The 26,671-nt window shown below is 40.1% G+C and overlaps 1 protein-coding gene and 1 pseudogene across 3 annotated transcripts in view; one reads left to right on the top strand and one right to left on the bottom strand.

The window, feature by feature from the left end:
• The window catches only part of PAPSS2 (3'-phosphoadenosine 5'-phosphosulfate synthase 2), a 113,817-nt gene that overhangs the window by 8,084 nt on the left and 79,062 nt on the right, over positions 1-26,671 (bottom strand). For all 3 annotated transcript variants that reach the window (XM_061402710.1, XM_061402709.1, XM_061402708.1), the window contains exons 7-9: positions 25,406-25,517; positions 18,195-18,400; positions 7,420-7,555 (exon numbers count right to left, since the gene is read on the bottom strand). In XM_061402710.1, coding sequence (XP_061258694.1) covers positions 7,420-7,555; positions 18,195-18,400; positions 25,406-25,517 — 454 coding nt within the window. The remainder of the gene's footprint in view (positions 1-7,419; positions 7,556-18,194; positions 18,401-25,405; positions 25,518-26,671) is intronic.
• Positions 10,708-10,825, top strand: LOC133239707 (U6atac minor spliceosomal RNA; annotated as a pseudogene).

The following is a 26,671-nucleotide window of genomic DNA, read 5'->3' as shown; positions in this document are numbered from 1 at the left end:
GTCCTAGATATATTTTCACTATGTTTACAATCATTCTTTCTTTTTTTTTTAATTTTTAAAAAAAAATTTAGGTCCTCTATTATTCCTTTAATTTTCACTTTTATAACCTATTACTTTGCAAAAAAAAAAATAAATAAAAAGACCCTATTTTTTTTACAGCAAACTTCATATATATATATTTTATAATTTTTTGACCTTGTTTTTTTTCATTTTTCTTCTTTTCTTTAACATTGTATTTTTGAAATTCCAAACTCTACTCTAGATTTTTAATTTTAGCTTTTTGGTATTTGTTATCAATTTGTACCTATAGTTTTTTTTATAATTTCTGTGACTTTTTTTTTTTCTTTCTCTGTTTCTTTCTCTTCTTCTTTTATATAACATTGTATATCTGAAATTCCAAACTCTACTCTAGATCTTTAATTTATGCTTTTTGGTATTTGATACCAATTTTGTACCTGTATTTCCTTTATAATTTTTGCGACTTTTTTTGTTTGTTTGTTTGTTTGTTTTTTCTCTCTTTCTTTTTTTTTAACATTGTATTTTTGAAATTCCAAACTCTATTCTAGATTTTTAACCTTTGCTTTTTGGTATTAGTTATAAATTTTGTACCTATATTTTCTTTATAATTTTTGCGACCTTGTTTGTTTTTGTTTGTTCATTTTTTCTCTCTTTCTTTTCCTTCTTCTTTTCTTTAACATCGTATTTCTGAAATTCCAAACTCTACTCTAGATTTTTAATTTTTGCTTTTATGTATTTGTTACCAATTTTGTACCTTTAAGAACCCAATCTTCAGGACCCATTTTTCACTAGGGAGCGAGATTACTGGCTTGACTGCTCTCTCTCCCTTTGGACTCTCCTTTTTCTCCACCAGGTTGCCTGTGTCTCCTCCCTAACCCCTCTCTACTCTACCCAACTCTGTGAATTTCTGTGTGTTCCAGACGGTGGAGAACACTTAGGGAACTGATTACTGGCTGGATCTGTCTCCCTCCTTTTCATTCCCCCTTTTATCCTCCTGGCCACCTCTGTCACCTTCCTCCTTCTTCTCTTCTCTGTATAACTCCGTGAACATCTCTGAGCGGTCCAGTTGTGGAGTGCACATAAGGAAGTGATTACTGGCTAGCCCACTCTCTCCTCTGTTGATTCCACCTCATCTCATTCGGGTCACCTCTAACTCCCTCCTCCCTCTTCTCTTCTCCATGTAACACTGTGAACATCTCTGGGTGACCCTCACGGTAGAGAAACTTTTCATCGTTAACGTAGATGTTTTATCAATGGTGCTGTATAGAAGGAGAAGTTTTGAAACTACTGTAAAAATAAGACCAATAACTGGAAGCAGGAGGCTTAAGTCCAAACCCTGACTCCAAGGAACATTAATTGACAGGAGCTCATCAAACGCCTCCATACCTACACTGAAACCAAGCACCACACAAGGGCCAACAAGTTCCAGGGCAAGACATACCAAGCAAATTCTCCAGCGACAAAGGAACACAGCCCTGAGCTTCAAGATACAGGCTGTCCAAAGTCACCCCAAAACCATAGACATCTCGTAACTCATTACTGGATGCTTCATTGCACTCCAGAGAGAAGAAATACAGCTCCACCCACCAGAACACCGACACAAGCTTCCCTAACCATGAAACCTTGACAAGCCACCTGTACAAACCCACACACAGCGAGGAAATGCCACAATAAAGAGAACTCCACAAACTGCCAGAATACAGAAAGGACACCCCAAACTCAGCAATTTAAACAAGATGAAGAGACAGAGGAATACCCAGCAGATAAAGGAACAGGATAAATGCCCACCAAACCAAACAAAAGAGGAAGAGATAGGGAATCTACCTGATAAAGAATTCCGAATAATGATAGTGAAATTGATCCAAAATCTTGAAATCAAAATGGAATCACAGATAAATAGCCTGAAGACAAGGACTGAGAAGATGCAAGAAAGGTTTAACAAGGACCTAGAAGAAATAAAAAAGAGTCAATATATAATGAATAATGCAATAAATGAAATTAAAAACACTCTGGAGGCAACAAATAGTAGAATAACAGAGGCAGAAGATAAGCTTAGTGAATTAGAAGATAGAATGGTAGAAATAAATGAATCAGAGAGGATAAAATAAAAACGAATTAAAAGAAATGAGGACAATCTCAGAGACCTCCAGGACAATATTAAACGCTACAACATTCGAATCATAGGGGTCCCAGAAGAAGAAGACAAAAAGAAAGACCATGAGAAAATACTTGAGGAGATAATAGTTGAAAACTTCCCTAAAAAAAAAAATGGGGAAGGAAATAATCACCCAAGTCCAAGAAACCCAGAGAGTCCCAAACAGGATAAACCCAAGGAGAAACACCCCAAGACACATATTAATCAAATTAACAAAGATCAAACACAAAGAACAAATATTAAAAGCAGCAAGGGAAAAACAACAAATAACACACAAGGGAATATAAGGGATAACAGCTGATCTTTCAATAGAAACTCTTCAAGCCAGGAGGGAATGGCAAGACATACTTAAAATGATGAAAGAAAATAACCTACAGCCCAGATTATTGTACCCAGCAAAGATCTCATTCAAATATGAAGAAGAAATCAAAAGCTTTTCAGACAAGCAAAAGCTGAGAGAATTCTGCACCACCAAACCAGCTCTCCAACAAATACTAAAGGATATTCCCTAGACAGCAAACACAAAAACGGTATAAACTCGAACCCAAAACAATAAAGTAAATGGCAACGGGATCATACTTATCAGTAATTACCTTAAACGTAAATGGGTTGAATGCCCCAACCAAAAGACAAAGACTGGCTGAATGGATACAAAAACAAGACCCCTACATATGTTGTCTACAAGAGACTCACCTCAAAACAGGGGACACATACAGACTGAAAGTGAAGGGCTGGAAAAAGATTTTCCATGCAAATAGGGACCAAAAGAAAGCAGGAGTAGCAATACTTATATCAGATAAAATAGACTTTAAAACAAAGGCTGTGAAAAGAGACAAAGATGGTCACTACATAATGATCAAAGGATCAATCCAAGAAGAAGATATAACAATTATAAATATATATGCACCCAACACAGGAGCACCGCAGTATGTAAGACAAATGCTAGCAAGTATGAAAGGAGAAATTAACAATAACACAATAATACTGGGAGACTTTAATACCCCACTCACACCTATGGATAGATCAACTAAACAGAAAATTAACCAGGAAACACAAACTTTAAACGATACAATAGACCAGTTAGACCTAATTGATATCTATAGGACATTTCACCCCAAAACAATGAATTTCACCTTTTTATCAAGCGCACATGGAACCTTCTCCAGGATAGATCACATCCTGGGCCATAAAGCTAGCCTTGGTAAATTCAAAAAAATAGAAATCATTCCAAGCATCTTTTCTGACCACAATGCAGTAAGATTAGATCTCAATTACAGGAGAAAAACTATTAAAAATGCCAACATATGGAGGCTGAACAACACGCTGCTGAATAACCAACAAATCACAGAAGAAATCAAAAAAGAAATCAAAATATGCATAGAAACGAATGAAAATGAAAACACAACAACCCAAAACCTGTGGCACACTGTAAAAGTAGTCCTAAGGGGAAAGTTCATAGCAATACAGGCATACCTCAAGAAACAAGAAAAAAGTCAAATAAATAACCTAACTCTATACCTAAAGCAACTAGAAAAGGAAGAAATGAAGAACCCCAGGGTTAGTAGAAGGAAAGAAATCTTAAAAATTAGGGCAGAAATAAATGCAAAAGAAACAAAAGAGACCATAGCAAAAATCAACAAAGCCAAAAGCTGGTTCTTTGAAAGGATAAATAAAATTGACAAACCATTAGCCAGACTCATCAAGAAACAAAGGGAGAAAAATCAAATCAATAAAATTAGAAATGAAAATGGAGAGATCACAACAGACAACACAGAAATACAAAGGATCATAAGAGACTACTATCAACAATTATATGCCAATAAAATGGACAATGTGGAAGAAATGGACAAATTCTTAGAAAAGTACAACTTTCCAAAACTGGACCAGGAAGAAATAGAAAATCTTAACAGACCCATCACAAGCATGGAAATTGAAACTGTAATCAAAAATCTTCCAGCAAACAGAAGCCCAGGTCCAGACAGCTTCACAGGTGAATTCTACCAAAAATTTAGAGAACAGCTAACACCTATCCTGCTCAAACTCTTCCAGAAAATTGCAGAGGAAGGTAAACTTCCAAACTCATTCTATGAGGCCACCATCACCCTAATACCAAAACCTAACAAAGATCCCACAAAAAAAGAAAACTACAGGCCAATATCACTGATGAACATAGATGCAAAAATTCTTAACAAAATTCTAGCAATCAGAATCCAACAACACATTAAAAAGATCATACACCATGACCAAGTGGGCTTTATCCCAGGGATGCAAGGATTCTTCAATATCCGCAAATCAATCAATATAATACACCACATTAACAAATTGAAAAATAAAAACCATATGATTATCTCAATAGACGCAGAGAAAGCCTTTGACAAAATTCAACATCCATTTATGATAAAAAAAAAAAAAAACTCTCCAGAAAGCAGGAATAGAAGGAACATACCTCAACATAATAAAAGCTATATATGACAAACCCACAGCAAACATTATCCTCAATGGTGAAAAATTGAAAGCATTTCCTCTAAAGTCAGGAACAAGACAAGGGTGCCCACTTTCACCATTACTATTCAACATAGTTTTGGAAGTTTTGGCCACAGCGATCAGAGCAGAAAAAGAAATAAAAGGAATCCAAATTGGAAAAGAAGAAGTAAAACTCTCACTATTTGCAGATGACATAGAAAACCCTAAAGACTCCATCAGAAAATTACTAGAACTAATCAATGATTATAGTAAAGTTGCAGGATATAAAATCAACACACAGAAATCCCTTGAATTCCTATACACTAATAATGAGAAAACAGAAAGAGAAATTAAGGAAACAATTCCATTCACCATTGCAACGGAAAGAATAAAATACTTAGGGATATATCTACCTAAAGAAACTAAAGACCTATATATAGAAAACTATAAAACACTGGTGAAAGAAATCAAAGATGACATTAGTAGATGGAGAAATATACCATGTTCATGGATTGGAAGAATCAATATAGTGAAAATGAGTATACTACCCAAAGCAATTTATAGATTCAATGCAATCCCTATCAAGCTACCAGCAGTATTCTTCACAGAGCTAGAACAAATAATTTCACAATTTGTATGGAAATACAAAACACCTCGAATAGCCAAAGCTATCTTGAGAAAGAAGAATGGAACTGGAGGAATCAACCTACTTGACTTCAGGCTCTACTACAAAGCCACAGTTATCAAGACAGTATGGTACTGGCACAAAGACAGAAATATAGATCAATGGAACAAAATAGAAAGCCCAGAGATAAATCCACGCACATATGGACACCTTATCTTTGACAAAGGAGGCAAGGATATACAATGGAGAAAAGACAACCTCTTTAACAAGTGGTGCTGGGAAATCTGGTCAACCACTTGTAAAAGAATGAAACTAGAACACTTTCTAACACCATACACAAAAATAAACTCAAAATGGGTTAAAGATCTAAATGTAAGACCAGAAACTATAAAACTCCTAGAGAAGAACATAGGCAAAACACTCTCTGACATACATCACAGCAGGATCCCCTATGACCCACCTTCCAGAATATTGGAAATAAAAGCAAAAATAAACAAATGGGACCTAATTAAACTTAAAAGCTTCTGCACAACAAAGGAAACTATTAGCAAGGTGAAAAGGCAGCCTTCAGAATGGGAGAAAATAATAGCAAATGAAGCAACTGACAAACAACCAATCTCAAAAATATACAAGCAACTCCGACAGCTCAACTCCAGAAAAATAAATGACCCAATCAAAAAGTGGGCCAAGGAACTAAATGGACATTTCTCCAAAGAAGACATACAGATGGCTAACAAACACGTGAAAAGATGCTCAACATCACTCATTATCAGAGAAATGCAAATCAAAACCACTATGAGATACCATTTCACACCAGTCAGAATGGCTGCGATCCAAAAGTCTACAAGCAATAAATGCTGGAGAGGGTGTGGAGAAAAGGGAACCCTCTTACACTGTTGGTGGGAATGCAAACTAGTACAGCCACTATGGAGAACAGTGTGGAGATTCCTTAAAAAACTGGAAATAGAACTACCTTATGATCCAGCAATCCCACTGCTGGACATACACACTGAGGAAAACAGAAGGGAAAGAGACACGTGTACCCCAATGTTCATTGCAGCACTGTTTATAATAGCCAGGACATGGAAGCAACCTAGATGTCCATCAGCAGATGAATGGATAAGAAAGCTGTGGCACATATACACAATGGAGTATTACTCAGCCATTAAAAAGAATACATTTGAATCCGTTCTAATGAGGTGGATGAAACTGGAGCCTATTATACAGAATGAAGTAAGCCAGAAAGAAAAACACCAATACAATATACTAATGCATATATATGGAATTTAGAAAGATGGTAACAATAACCCTGTGTACGAGACAGCAAAAGAGACACTGATATATAGAACAGTCTTATGGACTCTGTTGGAGAGGGAGAGGGTGGGAAGATTTGGGAGAATGGCATTGAAACATGTATAATATCATGTATGAAACGAGTTGCCAGTCCAGGTTTGATGCACGATACTGGACGCTTGGGGCTGGTGCACTGGGACGACCCAGAGGGATGGTGCGGGGAGGGAGGAGGGAGGGGGGTTCAGGAGGGGGAGCACATGTATACCTGTGGCGGATTCATTTTGATGTTTGGCAAAACTAATACAATATTGTAAAGTTTAAAAATAAAATTAAAAAAAAAAAAAGAAAGATGAGTGCTGAAGAATTGATGCTTTTGAACTGTGGTGTTGCAGAAGACTCTTGAGAATCCCTTGGACTGCAAGGAGATCGAACCAGTCCATCCTAAAGGATATCAGTCCTGGGTGTTCATTGGAAGGACTGATGCTGAAGCTGAAACTCCAATATTTTGGCCACCTCATGTGAAGAATTGACTCATTGGAAAAGACCCTGATGCTGGGAGGGATTGGAGGCAGGAGGAGAAGGGGATGACAGCTGATGAGATGGTTGGATGGCATCACTGACTTGATGGACATGAGTTTGGGTAAACTCTGGGAGCTGGTGATGGACAGGGAGGTCTGTATGCTGCGATTCATGGGGTCGCAAAGAGTCAGACACGACTGAGAGACTGAACTGAACTGAGACATATCAATAGATAAAGCTTTTCAACTTTTCAAACCTGTAAACATGCTGTTTCCTAATATCCTTAATTCTATAAGCAGAGGATGATTAGGAGTATTAACAAATGCAGGAGAGTCAGCCTACATACCAGCATCCATTTCTTTACACTTCTGTTTGAGTTCCAGAGGTGTCAGGCGGTATTGGTCCAACCCATCATTCCACTGTATTCTTTCCAGCACCTGAAGGTCACCACCAACCAGCCAATCCCCACTTTCCATCACCATCTAGAAAGAATTTATTAAAATTCTTAGTGATACATATTGTTTTCTATTTTATCTCAGAAAGTTTCTTTTTCTGAACCAGTCTTGGGCCACTTGAACTAACTGCTTTCAGTTCTTCAACATTTCTAGCACAGTATATATCAAACTTTTTCATTTCTCAAATCCTTTTACTCTTAAAAATTATTGAGGATAAACAAGAACTTTTTAAAAATACTGATTATATCTATCATTATTTTCTGTTTTAGAGATTAAAAGTGAATAAACCCTTAGGGCTTCCCTGGTAACCCAGTGGTAAAGAATCCACCTACCAAAACAGGAGACATGGGTTCCATCCTTGATCCGGGAAGATCCCACATGCCCTGGAGCAACTAAGCCTGTGCGTGCACCTGTGCTCTGGAGCAAACGAGCTGCAACTATTGAGCCCTAGAGCCTGTTCTCCACAAGAGAAGCCACTGCAATGAGAAGCCTGGCACTGCAACTGCAGAATATCCCCCGCTTGTTGCAACTAGAGAAAAGCCTCCACACAGCAATGAAGACCCAGCACAGCCAAAAATGAAATTAATTTTAAACAAACTGAGAATCCTTAAAAATATTTACTGACCTAAAACTAACAATAATGAAGCCATTAAATATTAACATTTTATTTTTTGGTGAAAAATAATATTGTCCAAAAATATAAGTGAAAAGTAGCATTGTTTTACGTGTTTGCAAGTCTCTTCATTATCTGACTTAATAGAAGGCAGCTGGATTCTCATATCTACTTTTTAACTTATTCTATGGTAATATGTTATTTTGACTGAAACCGGTAAAGAAAATTCAACTTCAGGTAGGTGGTTGGAAAAGGGAAGAGTACTTGAATAGCCTTTTTCTATCATTGTGGATATTCTTCATTGATATAAAAAATTAAAGAACCAAATTTAAAAATCAGCAAAGACCTTCAACAGACATTTCTCCAAATATGATATACAGATGGCCAACAGGGACATGAAAAGATATCCAACATCACTAGTTATTGGAGAAATACAATCTCATACCTATTAGGGTGGCTACTATCACAAACAGAAAATATGAAGGGGGGGCAAGGATGTGGAGAACTCCCTCATGGACTGTTGGTGAGATTATAAAATGGTGCATCAGTCTGCAGTTTCTTCAAAAAATTAAAAATGCAGCTGACACATGATCTGGTAATCTCATTTCTGGATATATATCCAAAAGAATTAAAAGCAATGTCTCACAGAAATTTGCACATCCATATTCATATTGGGCTCCAAAATCACTGGAGATGGTGACTGCAGCCATGAAATTAAAAGACGCTTACTCCTTGGAAGGCAAGTTATGACCAACCTAGATAGCATATTCAAAAGCAGAGACATGACTTTGCCAACAAAGGTTGGCAAGTCTAGTCAAGACTATGATTTTTCCAGTGGTCATGTATGGATGTGAGAGTTGGACTGTGAAGAAGGCTGAGCGCCAAAGAATTGATGCTTTTGAACTGTGGTGTTGGAGAAGACTCTTGAGAGTCCCTTGGACTGCAAGGAGATCCAACCAGTCCATTCTGAAGGAGATCAGCCCTGGGTGTTCTTTGGAAGGAATGATGCTAAAGCTGAAACTCCAGTACTTTGGCCACCTCATGCGAAGAGTTGACTCATTGGAAAAGACTCTGATGCTGGGAGGGATTGGGGGCAGGAGGAGAAGGGGACGACAGAGGATGAGATGGCTGGAGGCATCACTGACTCGATGGACATGAGTCTGAGTGAACTCCGGGAGTTGGTGATGGACAGGGAGGCCTGGTGTGCTGCGATTCATGAGGTCGTAAAGAGTCGGACACGACTGAGTGACTGAACTGAACTGAACTGAACTGATTCATAGTAGTGCTATTCACAATAGCTAAAAGGTGGATGCAACCCAGATCTCTCTCAAAAGATGAACCAACGATGAACATGAATGCCATGCATACGATGGAATATTATTCAGTCTTCACAACGAAGGAAATCCTGTTACAGACTATAACATGGATGAAACTGGAAGACATTAAGCTAAGTGAAAAAGCAATGCACAAAAGGATAAATACTGTATTTTTCCACTTACATGAAGTATCTAAAGTAGTCAAATTCATAGAAAATAGAATGGTTGATACCAGGGGCTGGGGAGAGGAAAGGAGACTTGTTATTTAATAGGTACAGAGTTTCAGATTTTCAAGATGAAAAAAGTTTTGGAGATCTGTTTCACAAGGTGAATTACTAACACTACTGAATTGTTGTTTAGTCTCTATAAATCTGACTCTTGCGACCCCATAGCCTGTATGTAGCCCGCCAGGCTCTTCTGTCCATAGGATTTTACAGGCAAGAATACAGGAGTGGGTTGCCATTTCTACCAGGGAATCTTCCTGACCCAGATGGAATCTGCGTCCCCTTCATCTCCTGCATTGGCAGGCGGATTCTTGACTAACGAGCCACCTGGGAAGCCCAAAATAGATAGATGGTAGATAAATAGATGATTGATAACAAAACTTATTTTTCATTGAAGTTTTCTCTAAAGTTACTATCAATATTCTCACTTTTCAACACCCAGTCTCAGTTGAAAAAGTGACTTCAGTAAAGGGTGGGTGAGGAACAGAACAAGGAGACTTGGAAAGAACCATCTGTGCATCGTCCCATACTTTAGATGGCCCAACTCTGGTCCTCTTGAACTGCGCCCCTTCTGGCAGGGCAAAGAACCTCTTGTGAGCAGACCCGCCTGAAATCTGTATGTACTCTCTAGACCATGATCTGTGTACCAGGGACATTCCGCCTGGGGTGCCCACAAGCAGACCCAGAGGGTTCTCAGGGCATGCAGCAAGGCCAAGCATAGGAAGAGGAGGGGGTGGCTGCAAACGAAGAGCCAACTACCCACACACTACCTTATCCTGATGCAGAGCCAAGAAGGCTAAAATTGAGCCTGGCCTTCCAGAGTGCGATCAAGGCATACTGTCAAAGTAGAAAGGTGAAACATTTTATTTAAATTTATTAGGTAAGTAACTTATTTATTTATTTTTTAGATAAGTAACTTTTAAATATAATACTGGGCTTCAGCTCATTCTTACCCTGGATTCCACAAATATTAGGTGTGAATGTGGTGTAAAGAACGGCCAAGTAATGAAAAAGAAAACCATGACAGTGTTTGATGAGAGGGTGAGCACTTTCCTTGATGAAGATGGAAGAGGCCCCAGGCCCGACAGCACACATACGGTTAATGCCTTGCCATCTACTTTGTGGCATCTAACCGTAGTTTTTACACTGTACACCTTAAACTTACACATTGTTACATGTTCATCAAATCTCAATTAGCCTGGAAACAGAATAACATGACAACCTTTGTTTTTCCCATGAACTTAAATATGTTCCATTGTTTCCCCATCTATTTCCCATGAAGTGATGGGACCAGATGCCATGATCTTAGTTTTCTGAATGTTGAGTTTTAAGCCAACTTTCTCACTCTCCTTTTTCACTTTCATCAAGAGGCTCTTTAGTTCTTCTTCGCTTTCTGCCATAAGGGTGGTGTTATCTGCATATCTGAGGTTATTGGTATTTCTCCCAGCAATCTTGATTCCAGCTTATGCTTCATGCAGCCTGGCATTTCACATGATGTACTCCACATAAGCAGGGTGACAATATACAGCCTTGACGTACTCCTTTCCTGATTTGGAACCAGTCTGCTGTTGCATGTCCAGTTCTAACTGTTGCTTCTTGACCAGCATACAGATTTCTCAGGAGGCAGGTAAGGTGGTTTGGTATTTCCACCTCTTTAAGAATTTTAACAGTTTGTTGTGATCCACACAGTCAAAGGCTTTGGCGAGGTCAATAAAGCAGAAGTAGATGTTTTTCTGGAACTCTCTTGCTTTTTTGACAATCCAATGGATGCTGGCAATTTGATCTCTGGTACCTCTGCCTTTTCTAAATTCAGCTTGAACATCTGGAAGTTCACGTTAAAGCCTGGCTTGGAGAATTTTGAGTATTACTTGACTAGCGTGTGAGATGAGTGCAATTGTGCGGTAGTTTGAACATTCTTTGCATTACCTTTCTTTGGGATTGGAATGAAAACTGACCTCTTCCTGACCGGTGGCAGCTGCTGAGTTTTCCAAATTTGCTGACATATTGAGTGTAGCACTTTCACACCATCATCTTTTAGGATTTGAAATAGCTCAACTGGAATTCCATCACCTCCACTAGCTTTGTTCATAGTGATGCTTCCTACGGCCCACTTGACATTCGCATTTGATGTCTGGTTCTAGGTGAGTGATCACACCATTGTGATTATCTGGGTCATGAAGATTTTTTTTGTATAGTTCTTCTATGTATTCTTGCCACCTCTTCGTAATATCTTCTGCTTCTGTTAGGTCCATACCATTTCTGTCCTGTATTGTGCCCATCTTTGCACGAAATGTTCCCTTGGTATCTTTAATTTTCTTGAAGAGATCTCTAGTCTTTCCCATTCTATTGTTTTCCTCTATTTATTTGCATTGGTCTTTTATTTTGGCGGGCTCCAAAATCACTGCAGATGGTGACTGCAGCCATGAAATTAAAAGATGCTTGCTCCTTAGAAGAAAAGCTATGACCAACCTAGACAGCATATTAAAAAGCAGAGACATTACTTTGCCAACAAAGGTCCATGTAGTCAAAGCTATGCTTTTTCCAATAGTCATGTATGGATGTGAGAGTTGGACTATCAAGAAAGCTGAGCGCTGAAGAATTGATGCTTTTGAACTGTGGTGTTGGAGAAGACTCTTGAGAGTCCCGTGGACTGCAAGGAGATCGAACCACTCTATCCTAAAGGAAATCAGTCCTGAATATTCATTGGAAGGACTGATGCTGAAGCTGGAACTCCAATACTTTGGCCACCTGATGTGAAGAACTGACTCACTGGAAAAGACCCTGATTCTGGGAAAGATTGAATGGAGGAGGAGAAGGGGACGACAGAGGATGAGATGGTTGGATGCCATCATCGACTCATGGACATGAGTTTGAGTAAACACTGGGAGTTGGTGATGGACAGGGAAGCCTGGCATGCTCTAGTCCATGGAATCACAAAGAGTCAGACACAACTGAGCAACTGCACTGAACTAAATATGTTCCATATGACGCTGCAATGCAATACATCACACCTGAGAGCAGGTGTCTCTCGTCAGTCATGAAGACGAACACTATGGAAGGTGTACTCCTCAGCCACATCGTAGTTGTGCAACCATTCCCCTTATCAGATTCCAGACTTGCTTTTTGCACCATCCAAAGATAGTGTGTATTGTTAGCACACTAACAATCAGCCTGTATTGTTAGCAGAAAAGAGAGAGGCAAGAAAAAGGGAGAGAAAGCTGATTAATTTTTAACACCCAGCCAGAAGACATCAAGGTGGTGACGGTGCACCCTGGTTCAATTTCCTGTCATGGTCAGATGTTAAGGTTTACAATGACTTGCATTTCACAGCTCTTCAGGGAATGGGAGATTAGAGCCATCCATGGTTCTTAACAGAGGGCGATTTTGCCTCTAACGGGGACATCAGACAGTATCTGAAGACAATTTTGATCATCACAGCTGGAGTGGGGAAGGGTGTGCTGTTGGAATCCAGTGTATAGAGGCCAGGAATGCTACTAAATATCCTGTGTTGAACAGGACAGCCCCACAACAAAGAACTACCCAGCCCCATGGTTAATAGTGCTGTGGTTGAGAAACCCTGAGCAGACAAAGGGTTATTGCAAGGGATTTGGTTGTTTTTCATGGCCACCTCCTAAATTCCATGCTCAGGAAAATGACTTAAGAATACTGTCAAATACCCATACCTATACATTTACTTTCTCCTCATTGCTTAAACTGCAAATAAAATTTTGAGAGACCTCAAATCCTTGGGCATGGAGTGACTCATTCTGGACGCTAGGGGTCCACCCTGCATTGTTCTATTAGTGAAGGCAATCCTGAACCTGTTTAATTCACCACCCAGCCTAAAAATACATATGGAGAGCGATGCTGAAACCAAGCTTTAGGTATATCTTGGATCAGGAAGGACAAAGGGCATCTCTCTGAAAGGTGATCCCAGAACTGTGGCCCACCTATTAGGAAAGGAGGTCCAGTGGCTCTGCCCCATTTCCAAGGACTTTCTGGCCCATAAGTCCCCACTTCTTTCCAAGCCTCCTACCAAAGGCAGGTGTAGGACCACAGTTAGAGAGTTTTCAGAACTGGACACACAGAGGGGTATAAGTAACAAGCTTTAAGGAAGTCTAGTGAAACAGTGAAAGAGGAACTGGGCTCAGAGTCACAGACAGCAGGAATGTATAAAGGATAAGAGGAGGAGCCCAAGCACTCGGATGAGAGCTAAGAAAGCTACGGTGAACAAGAGGGCAAGGTGAGGAAGAGGAGAAGGAAACCACCTAGAGAGGAAGAGGGGATGTGCACATAAGAAGGAAAGGAGCAGCTAAGGGTGGGAAGGTGTAACACAGTGAGGAGGAAGGAATGGAAGGAACAGTGTCCTAGGCTGGGGGACTAGCATATGCAAAAGTATGAGAGAGATGCTACAATGACCAGCTGAGAATGCATGAAAGAATATTTTCAGTGGTGGAAGTAATGAGTAGTAAGATGAATTATATCTCTGTATGAGTTCCAAATAAAGCCTGAATAGTTGCTCCAGCTGAAGAATGGAGAAAAGATTTGAAGGGAGTAGGGCAAGAGACAGGGAAGAAATTCAGTGTCCTGGCCCAAGTTGGAACAGAGGAGAAGTGAACAACTCCAAGCAATACTTTGGAAGCAGAACTGCTAGGACTGGTGATTGAATGGACAAGGGAGAAGAAAGAAGCAAGAATGACATCCAATGTGGTATATATGTACAATGGAATATTACTCAGTCATTAAAAATGAAATGATGCCATGTGCAGCAACATGGGTCAACCTAGAGATTATTGTAGTAAGTGAAGTAAGAGAAAGACAAATATATCACTTATATGTGGAATCTTTAAAAAATGATACAAGTGAACTTACTTTTGAAACAGACTCATAGACATAGAAGGGGGAGGGATAAAGTAGGATGTTGGGATTAATATATACACACCACTATATATAATATCGGAGAAGGCAATGGCACCCCAGTCCAGTACTCTTGCCTGGAAAATCCAATGGACAGAGGAGCCTGGTAGGCTGCAGTCCATGGGGTTGCTAAGAGTCGGACACGACTGAGCGACTTCACTTTCACTTTTCACTTTCATGCATTGGAGAAGGAAATGGCAACCCACTCCAGTGTTCTTGCCTGGAGAATCCCAGGGACGGGGGAGCCTGGTGGGCTTCCGTCTGTGGGGTCACACAGAGTCAGACACGACTGAAGCGACTTAGCAGCAGCAGCATATATAATATAGATCATCACAGGGACCTACTGCATAACACAGGGAACCCTACTCCATACTCTGTAATAAGCTATATGGGAAAAGAATCTGAGAAAGGATATATATGTGTGTGTGTGTCTGTGTGTGTGTGTGTGTGTGTGTGTGTATACACATATAACTGAACCAGTTTGCTGTACACCTAAAACTAACATAATATTGTAAATCAACTATACTTCAACTTAAATAAAAATAATACTTTGAAAATAACACAGAAAATTAGGAATATATTTTTTCAGAATGCCAGAAGATGTACATTAAAAACAGAAAATTCATTATGGAAAACAAATGTTGTTGATTTTATTTCTGAAAAAAAAAAAAAAAAGAATGATATCCAGGATTTGGACATGGACCATGCTTTGGATGGTGGACCTTGGGGGACACAGGGGGGGGACCATGCTGGGGTGAAGTTGCCCATGTTGAGTTGAGGTGCTTGCAGGATATACCCTGATGGAGCCCCATGAGAAACAGCTCCGGATGATTATCTAATGCCATGGTTCTCAACCTTCATAGTACATTAGAGTCACAAAGAGCTTCAAAACCCAGGACAGGCAGAACTGAGCCCAGGCCAATGAAATCAAAGTGTGAAGGAAGGCTCTGGTCATGGGTAATTTTTAAACAGGCAATGCTGCTGGGCGAACTGACCATAATGGTCTTCACTGCAGGGCTAAAGGATATAAAAATCTTCCCTCCTATTCTTTACTCTTGGTTTCTACATCATAAAAGAGGAATAATGATTCTTAGGTGCTTCACAGGAGCGTTGTGAGAAACAATTACCATTTGGAAAAGCTTTGAGAGCCACGGATAAAAGACAACAGGATTCCTTTAAGCATTACTTTTACAAGTTTCACCTGCTTTTCCTCATGATCTCATCTGTAGTTCCGTATTAGTGAGAGGGAGGGTTGGGAGGATTGGGATGGAAGGTCAGGGCAAACTGCAGTGAGGGGTTGTGTAACAGAGGCAGACCGTTTCCTTGGTGACTGACCACTTTCCATGCAAATATAACTCCCAGGGCCACATGGAAATACAAGAAGGCCTATGAATACTTTTGGAAGCAATTACTGTTGGAAAAATTTGGGGTTCTGAAAATTAAAAAAAAAATTTAATTTCTGTGAATTTCAAGGTGCTACAAGATTTGCAGTGGGACTTCCCTCGTGGTCCAGTGGTTGAGAATCCACTTGCCAATGCAGGGGACACGGGTTCAATCCCCAGTCTGGGAAGATCCCACATGCTACGGAGAAACTAAGCCCATGCAGTACAACTACTGAGCCCATGCACCTATAGCCCGGGGTCCGCAACAAGAGAAGCCATCACAATGAGAAGCCGGTGCACCGCAGCTAGAGAGTAGCCCCCGCCCCCGCATCCTCCCCCACTCCCCGCCCCCCGCCCCGCCCACTCCCTCCCTCCCCCCGCCCCGCTGCCCCCGGCCCCGTTCGCCGCAAATAGAGAAAGCTTGCGAGCTGAAGACCCAGTGCAGACAAAAATAAAGATGAATAAAAAATTTAAAAAAGAACTTTAAAGGAAAAAAATTAAAATGTGCATTAAGGAGAGTTCCTTTCCCATAAACACACCTTCAGCACTCAAAGTGTAGCTTATACAGGGTGAGTGGTTCTCTCTCTCTGGTTACCCACGGCCCATTTCTCACCATGAGCTCACTGGGAATGTTGACAGAGTCCCTCTAATGATCTAATGGTACTGAGTCACTGACTATATTGTCAAGGCCGTGAATCACACCACCATTCTCCCCACCATCTAAGAAATTCTGACCTCCAACTGCCAACACCGGATGCAAGACAAGATAAAAAGAAGTAACTGCTTAAGAAATTCTTTGGATTTTTTTTTTTTCTTTTTAGTGCTAACGATGTGTATGTGAATGTTAGGGCCCCAAAGTGAAAGTATCTGAACTGGCATGAAGCAGGATCACTGCTCTTTAGGTCACTGAGTGCAGGTCAGATCCTAAACCTATAGGATTATGATCAGAGAAGGAATGAAATAAAGGCATAATTAAGGCTTGGAACATAATTCCTCAAATAGCTGTTGTCCAATTATTTTAAAGACTGTCTGCCAGCCTCTTGGAGAGAAAATGTTCAGATGGCTCTGAGCCTATCAGCAGGGTGAACAGTTGTGTCCAATAAGTGAAAAGCTGCTTTGCTCACCCACTGACCTCTGTGTTCCACCAGGGGCCTTGAAAAAGCTCTCTCTACCTTGCAACAGTTCACAACCAAAATAAAGAAAAGGTTTGTCTAACAGATTTGGACAGGTTTCTTCACACATCTGTTGTGTGCAGTCACGGGACGGGAAGACATCTCGGAAGACATCTGGTCCGCTCCTTTTACAAATGAAGAAACAGAAGGCCAGAGAGAGGACTGCCTTGTTTAATCACAAGGCTTTCTAGAGTCTCCTGGGTTGCAAATGGTTCTTTATTCCTGTGCACTTTCTGAAATCACTAGTATGTGTCTTTTCTTATTTTTGCTCTAATGCTCTAATCTTGGATGAAGGATGGCTTTTGCATTCAATTTCACATATTTTTCATTATGGAAAATGAACCACATCTACATCTAGCAATTCCACTCCTTGCCATCCCACCCTATCACTGCCAACATTTAGAAGCTGTAAAGGAATCTGAAAACTTTTAGTCTGTTTTGCCTTTAGGCAGATTGACTCCAAAACAATCCTAATCAGATGAACACATTTTTCAATCTTAAAAATATCCACTAATGAAAGTGTGGCATTTTCCTTCCGGAAACTGCTGCTATTTGTGCTTTTGTTTACTGAAGAATGTCACTGACCACCACCCTCCTCCCCCACAATGGCCACAGAGCATGAACTCCAAGTCTCTTTCCAGACATCAGTTGGATCCAGTCTGTATGAAGAAATTGACTTCCCTTGTGAATTTCAAGATAAACAGGGCTGCAAGCTCTGACTGTGGTTTTTTGCATAGCACAGCTATGATTTTAGTCCTCTCCTCAGGATGCTAGACACAATTCTCTCTCCGGTCCATTTGTTACCCATTTAGCTGAGGGGACTGGCCATCACAAGAGACCATTCAGACCAACCCTCAAACAGAAAGTCATTTCTTTTCCCTAATGAAAAGGATCTCCCCAGGCAAAGCTTGCAATACCTCCCTTAGAAACACATTCTTCCATCTCACCACAGTTTTTCTAAGTCCTTCGTGAAGGAATTGAAAAGATTTTTTTTTTTTAACCCCAAGCTGAAAGAAAGCCCTCTGAAGGTTTTGCCACTTACTTTGATATAGGGGTGCTTTGCACACGTTGTGCCCCACACATGGGAACAACGCTCCTCTTTTCTATGTTCGTAGAATTCAGGATCTTCTAAGATAGCCACCCTCCGTCCTCCGTGTGTCAAGACAAACTTACTGCAGCCTTCCAGCCGTGTCTTATCATCCGCAGAGATGGGGAGTACTATAGGGATGCTCATGTTGATCACTCCATCTGTGGAAAGAGCCATGTGGTGTGTGAACGTGGGGTACGAGGCATGTGCTCCTTTAAAGGGGACTCCCATGTGTGCCATTTCCTGCAAAAGGCATCAAGACCCTCCTCTAACATAGTTGTGCTGCTGCACTAGTTTCTCTAGAATCTGTGATCAATCCTTTAAGAAGAGGCTTCTCAAAGCAAGAGATGGAGCGTTTGTGAAAAGTGGGGTGTTTCAAATTGTGGAGATGGCTTCAGTAAGTGACTTGGAGGCCCAGGAGGGATTGTCTCCCTTCTGAGTTCCCTTTGGAAAATTCCGTCCTGACTTCCACACACTAGGGAGCTTAGTCTTTAAAAATCCAATTAGACCAAATAAAGGCACTGCCTGGCATCTCTGCAAATCCTGCACCTGCATATTAAATCACCTTGCAGATAGCAAGCCTCATACAGGATCCACCTTTGGTTGAATCGTGAATGAGGAATCCACAGATACAGAGGCTGGACCATGGGGCTGGAGCATGCACAAAGTTTGCTATATGCACTGGCTCCTGGAACCAACCCCCTGAAGATGGGAAGGGAGGTCTGTGATTCCTTAATGAAGCCAGAGAACATAAGAGATTACACAGCTGTTTCCCCGCTTTTGTAATGGTGCCCCAACACTCCAGCAAGTATGTCAGACTTTCTGTTGTACTTACAGTGAGAAAATGGGGGCACAGAATTAAGGGTGTAACACTAAAGAATATTTGGGCAATTTGGGGGGTGTTGCCAAGTTCAAGACTCAGAAGGGAATGAAAGAAAGGTGAATAAAGAAAACATTCAACTTGTTACCAGTTTAAGCTTGACTGCTCACTGCTCCTCAGATCAGTCTATGAGAAATGAGTTGTTGGGCAAGGAATAGCAACTGTATTTGGGAAGTCAGCAGACCAGGAAGTTGGTAGACTCCATCTGAGAGAACCATCTTTCCTGAATCCAGACTTTTTTTATACCCAAAGGGGAGGGGATAAAGTCAAACATTTCCTAATTGCAGTCAGACTCCCGAGGGGGATGTGTTAATATCTTCCTTACTGCAGCTATTCTCAGGTTGGGCCTGGTCAGGAGGTTTCCTGTGAGCTAAACAAAGGTATTTTAGCTTAAAGGTATTTTAGCTAAACAAAGGTATTTCATGTAAGCCAGGGTTCCTAGAGATGGGGCATTATGTATAATGTAAGCTTATGGGCAACATCCCCTTATTGATTAACTTGTAAAAAAAGCAATAGATATATATATGGAATTTAGAAAGATGGTAACAATAACCGTATATGTGAGACAGAAAAAGAGACACAGATGTATAGAACAGTCTTTTGGACTCTGTGGGAGAAGGCGAGGGTGGGATGATCTGAGAGAATAGCATTGAAACATGTATATTATCATATGTGAAACAGATCGCCAATCCAGGTTCGATGTATGAGACAGGGTGCTCAGGGCTGGTGCACTAGGATGACCCAGAGGGATGGGATGGGGAGGGAAGTGGGAGGGGAGTTCAGGATGGGGAACACATGTACACCCATGGCTGATTCATGTTAGTATATGGCAAAAACCACTACGATATTGTAAAGTAATTAACCTCCAACTAAAATAAATAAATTTTAAAACAATAGAATACAAAAGTTAAAGAAACAGATCAAATATGGAGATATGGAGTCAGATGTGTTCTTCCCCATTACAAACTCAGGAATTCAAAACAGGAAGCAAATACTGTTACTTATGCATTGGAGGCAATGTACCATAGATTAATGAAGTCTTGTAAATCTACCTGTCAAAATCCAACTTTAGACCATCTCTGATAAAGGTCTGAGGTCTGAGTTCTATCCCCTTGGGGCATAATACTCTCCTGCTAGCTATGAAACAAAAGTTTGCAGGCATATCACTTTGCACATTTAAAATACTCTCTAAAAGTTACTAGGACATAAATCATGCCACCAGATATAGATGGTAACTTCCGGCAATAAAGAAATTATGTCTACCATAAAATCCTGCAATCTGCTCCAGGAGCCTTCTAAACAAGGAAGATAACTGTGCACAGAAAGTAATGATTTTTGTCGCTCAAACAACTCCTCTGTTTCAAAGTTCAGAGACAATAAAAGTAGTCCAAGCAAGCCCTCTACAGAGAGCACTAAACTCAAAGCCAAGTAATCTCCTATTTACTACCTGTGTCACTCACCTCTGTGCTCAGTTTCTCCACTTGGAAAACAGTATCATAAATAACATGTACATCCCTGGGTTACTGGGAAGAGCCATACTGTAAAGCACTCTATTAATTTATGATGAAAGATCATTAAGCCCACTGCATGGTATAGTTGATAAAAAGAGGAGGCCTGCAAAGAAACACTCCTCTGAGGATGCTGATGATCTCATTAGAAATCATGCTTTCTGTGGATTGTGGATTACTGACCACACTGCTTATGAAGAGTAGCTTGACTAAAGTCAAGTAAGACAAGATGCAGAGCAAAAGGTTGGTGGTATGCTGGAGGAAACCCAGCTTTGCCTGCAATGCACCTGCAGTGCTGCCTTCCATCAATGCTTCTGGGTTGAATTCCAAAGAACGCTCCAATCTTCTGTTGCCATTGGCTCTTCTGGTCTACTAGATTCCAGCCCAGAGTAGCCTCTGATCCACCTTCATCTTGGCCTTGATTGAAAAATCCCGACTAAGGACACAGCACTCCCTGATAGGTTGTCAAGACAGCTAATCTGTGGGATGTTGTGGAAGGGAGTTCTACCAAGGAGAAATGCCAACTGATCTCATACACCTGTAGCTACAGCTCCACACAGGTACAAAATTTACTGTTGTTCCCCTATCTTAATCAACTTTTCCATTGATAATACATAAAATTATCCTACTATTTAACTCTGTGCTGAAATATCCTCCTTAGCTTTAGACATTGACTCAGGCTTTCAGCCCTTTTCCATTATGTACTTCAACTCTGGTGGGAACCACCCTGATTATTTCACTGTGGTGTAACTCACTGTGAAAAAGAATATCGTGGTTTTTTAGCTATAGTTAGTCCAGCACTTACTTCATGTTTAATTGAATAATTTTGCTTTTGCTTTAAATAATTGTCAAGCTTCTTGTTTTAACCTTGCAGATATGTTTATCATTTGTTTGGGACTGTTTGTAGGCAAAAACTAAAATACTTTTTATTGACTAATCTTTTTTCAAGGAAAAACAACAATGATGAAAATAATACTCAAGATAAATGATATCTTCAGAATTTTACCTTTTTCTTCTGGTACAGCACAGACATTTACAATCACAGTGGGCATGTGTTTATTCCCAGTTTTATAACTATCAATCATCATAGCTTGAAATTAAATTCATGCATAATCACTTATCACAAACAAATGAAGTACAATCATCCGCAGTCCAACCAGGTGCATCCACTTTAAATTGCATCTAAAATTGACTTATCTTTCATCAATTAAAAATGTTTTATAAATGCAATGGGAAAAAAATTCCAGATTTGTGAAACTAAGTGAGGACAAACACTCAGTAGAAGTAATTAGCATAAAGGATAATAAGTTTTTAAAATCTCAAGAACAAATATGCAATAAAAATTTAGAAACAACTTTACTTTTGTCAGCTGAATACATTATAAACAACAGCTGCATCTGATCCAGAAATTTCCTGTTACTTGGACTCCTATCAACAGAAGGCAGTATTATTCTCTTAAAACTGGTTGGATCATGAACTGTTAGCAATTCCAACGGTTTCATTTAGATTTTTTTTTAAGTCATGTTCTTACCATTTCTAGTTAATATAACACATTTAATTATAATAATTTAACTACTTGGGAAGTTAAAGTACATACCAGGAAGGAACATGCCTAGAGAAATACAAACACAGTTAAGAAAAATATTATTTTCAACTTTCCATCAAAATAATAGTAAAGCAACAATGTCAAAGAACAAATTCCTATTATGAAATTTTATACATACAACAGACAAATTACTGAGATTTTTGCTACAGCCATTTCTAAAAATAGAGAATATAAGACAGCAAAAAGCTGGAGAAAACAGAATTTGTATTGAATACTGTCCAATAAAATCCAAAAGTATTGTTTAAATGATTATGTTTTTAAATAATTATAACATATGTCAAAAGCCCCTCCAACTTCAGCAAGAAGTTACCTCTTATAAATAAGCGATGCAATAACTACCGTCACCCTTTGGGAGGTGTGGAGGCAAGCTGCTCTAGAATATCCTAGAATTCCAGATGTTTGGAGGACACGAAAGTGTGCCCAGTAGAAAAAATGCAGATTTAGAACCAGGATAACTTGGAGTTGAATCCAGACTTCAGGTGAGTTATTTAACCTTCCCAATACTATTCCCTCATATGGACAAAACACCTTTACAGTGGCGTTAATCCAGATTAAATGTGATGTCCAATGTCAAGCACTGGGGTCAGAACACCTTATGTGCTGAATAAATGCCGGAAATATGTAGGAAAGCTCTCAAGCCCTGCCTTAGAAAGTCAAAGCCACGGAAGACTTGCCATTAAATGATCAGGTCACACAAGGCTGCCATGTCTTAACCCTACTTGGATGCCACCAGTCAAGAATACAAGCTTAAGGTTCCATTTGTAAATTTAGATGTGACATTTATCACTGGAGAATCTGTGACAACCTCGAAACTATATATCCAGTGAGAAATAAAGTGATAATACACTGACATGAAAACAGATCCTTGAGTAATATAAGGAGTAACTCATATAATCATCAAAAACACTAAAAAGTGAGTTTTTATTTTGATTTTGGACTGAGTACATGAACTAATTTTTTTTTTATAACAAACTAGTTTGTTTTAACTATGGGATAAATTGTGACCATTTGAGAAAATTAAAACCAAAAAATAGTTTTGGGAGACAGAGTCAGAATAGAAACCTTACTGGCAGACTGTTAGGTGATCAAGATGTACAGTTGTTTAATGGTGGATGAAAATGGCCACATCTGTGACTACCAAAGTTATTTCAAATTTTCAATGGTGGTGACTCAAACTTTCATAAACTGGTTAAAATGAAATGATATCTGTATAATAATATCTTGCTCAACCTTCTGATGTAGAAATACATCATTTTTGAAATGTAACCCTGTCTACTCAGTCCAATGGCTTCCTTGGTGGTTCAGATGGTAAAGTCTCTGCCTGCAATGTGGGAGACCCGGGTTTGATCCCTGGGTTGGGAAGATCCCCTGGAGAAGGAAGGAGCCTGGTAGGCTACAGTCCATGGGGTGGCAAAGAGTTGGACACGACTGAGTGACTTCACTTTTCACTCAGTCCAAAATCCACCGAGCCAAGCTCTTGCATGAGACTAACATGGTATGGTAGAGGACAGAGTGTTTCAACTGCCTTATGCAATTAGTAAATGCCCCCAGGGCTGCAGATGGGTAGGAGAAAGGCCGAGCCCACCCCTTCTACAGGAGCAGTTCCATTTTCATCTGTTCTATATGTGGCCTCAGATTTCACTGAAACAGCAATAACTTAAAAAAAAAAAAAAAAAAGCTTGACAACCACGAATGTGGTTGGAAAACCCCTCCATAGAGTTCAGGTGAACTGCACTGCCTGTCCCAGCAAGCTCATATCTGTCTTCCTTATCTATCTCCGGCAGCTAGAACAAAACCTGACATCCAAGGACACTCAATGAATATTTGTTGACTAGCTGATGAACGTCTTATCTGTGCTACTTTCAAATGGATGTTACTAGAGATAAGCCTCTTAGTCTGTTCAAGACCTTCATGGCCTTTTAATTGTACATGGGGGTGGCGGGGAGCTGTTAATATATGGAATATATTTTATGGAATATAATATATGAAATGTATTGGACAAGGTATCCTTTTAAATGCTCAACATCCCAATGAGAAGGTTAAGTCTTTTAAGTCCCAATGAGGTAGGTACTGTTATTAACATCCCCATTTTACAGATGAGAAAACTGAGGCCCAGAATGTTTAAGTAATGTGTTCCAACTTCATAGCTAATCACTGGTAAATGAACCCAGAGTCGGGCTCCATGGCTCACTCTTATCCACTATGATATCCTGCCTCTGCTTAGGCAGAGGTGGGCTACCTATTATATCCCTGGTAACTATTTTTATTAATTATGTAGGAATTAAGGAGACTTTTGGAGAGTATGGGGAGGTTTGAAGCCTAACTACAGCTGGGGTTGCTTTATGTCCCATTCCCTGGACACAAGCCTAGAACACAAACATCTTTCTCAAGAAAGAACACCTGATTTTTCTTCCTAAAAGGTTTGAAGCCCTGCTTAGTATTATACATTCAGTGTGCATCTATCACCATCCCTTCCCCACGTATCAATAATACCCCAAGATCTTGAAATAGATAAATGCTAATTGATAAGGTTAAGACAGTTCTAGGAAGGAAATGATCATAGAAGGATCCGGAAGTGTTCTGAATAACACATCCTTCCGACCTTGACAAGAGCAGTTCTCTAAAAGCCATTCAGCTTCTGCCCAGAAAGCTGCCTTAAAATCCCCTAGTAGAATTCAGCGGATGAAGTCATCCTAATATATTTCATGTATGGACATGAATAGCCACACTTTATGCACCAAAGAAGGCAGCTGCTGCAGTAATGTTTGCTGGAGGATGGGAGGCATCCCACAAGTCAGCAGTGATACGGAGTTCACCCTGGCTCCCCCAGGATGGTCCAGGCAGCTGGCAATGGTGCTTCTCACTGTCCACTGCCTTCTGATATCAGGGCCAGCAAAGGACAAGTGGAGGTGAAACAGACTTAACCTTCTCTTGACTGTGTGGAAGTTAAACCTTCATTTTTTGGTTTCTTCGCTTTTGGTAATCAATAATCCTTTGAGGATAACAACAAAAAATCCTAAAAATGGAAGCTTATATATAATTGGACATATCATAAATACATATTTTCACAGTATGTTTTACAAAGCAACGATTAGCTTTTCTTGTTCCTGTAAAGACTTCTGAGAAATATTTTTCTAATGATAAAGAGTAAGAAACAAACAAAAACCCATACCATCTATCAGGGTGCCAAAGTGTACAACCTGCAAGTACTCCTTTTCTCTCATAAAACCTTTGAGGGGAGTAGCCCAGCCTTCACTCAAAACTTGGACCCACTGAAGATCCAGCTGCAAAACACAAAAAAAGCAGGTGAACATTTCCATGAGCTGTGTGTCCCAGCCGTCCGGCCCCAGGGCAGTCCGTTCTCACTCAGTTGAGAAGAGAATGAAGGCAGAACACTTTATGTTTTAAGCGTTCCCAGATGTAATGCTGGCCCATGATCTAGGACCTGGAGAAGTGTAAGTCTAGAACCTTCTACTGGGAGGGTGGCAAAAGGATTCCAAATGGGGATGATTTCTTTGAGCACTTTGGGCTGTGTCTATTCTTATAATTTGCGACTATGTTGAAGATTCACTGTACATTCTTTATTCCATAATAATTATGGTTTGGCTACACTGTTTTCACCAATATGCTAGCTATTTGATTGAACCGGGCAAACCATTGACTCTAAGATAAATGTCCAAACTTCTTAGCATGATATTAGCTCTGGCCCTAGGGGCTCCTGTAGGAATGTTCACCTGCCACGACTCCCCACCCAGGAGCCTAGTCAACAATGGTGCCAGCCCATGCATAGTCTGAACACACACATGGTTTCAAGCCCATCCCCCGCTTTACCTGAAAACCCTATTCATCATTGAAAATCCACCTCAAAAATTAAAAAAAAAAAAACCCAGCTTGTGGACCATTGCTTTGAAATCTTCCCTGTCATCCCTAGGATCAAAAAAATTGATCATTAGATTCTCTGAAGTTCCTCTGTACCTTGCAGACCATTCTGTTATTGGAACTCAAATTCCACAATTATGATTATGTGTTTCTCATCTGCCTGAAGCATTGGAGAACTCAGAATTTATTGTGTAGAGTCAGGGAGCTCTGTTTATAAATTTGTCATGACTTACTACAGCCTGGGGTGTTCATGAGCTGAAGCACATTCCCAATGTACTCTGCCTCATAAAAATATCCAGGGTTTTAATGGATACCAAGAGGTTACCAATGAAAACCTGATCACCTTATATGAACCAACTAACCCTAATCTACAAAGCATGCGTGCTAAGTTGCTTCAGTCATATCCAACTCTTTGCAACCCTATGGACTGTAGCCCATCAGGCTCCTCTGTCCATGGGATTCTCCAGGCAAGAATACTGAGGTGGGTTGCCATTTCCTCTTCCAGGGCATATTCCCAACCCAAGGATCAAACCCACATCCCTTCTGTCTCCTGCACTGG

The sequence above is a fragment of the Bos javanicus genome, chromosome 26, assembly GCF_032452875.1.
Source record: "Bos javanicus breed banteng chromosome 26, ARS-OSU_banteng_1.0, whole genome shotgun sequence".
In the NCBI taxonomy this organism is placed as follows: Eukaryota; Metazoa; Chordata; class Mammalia; order Artiodactyla; family Bovidae; genus Bos; species Bos javanicus.
The sequence above is the reverse complement of the archived record's forward strand: the minus strand, read 5'-3'. Positions and strand labels throughout refer to the sequence as shown.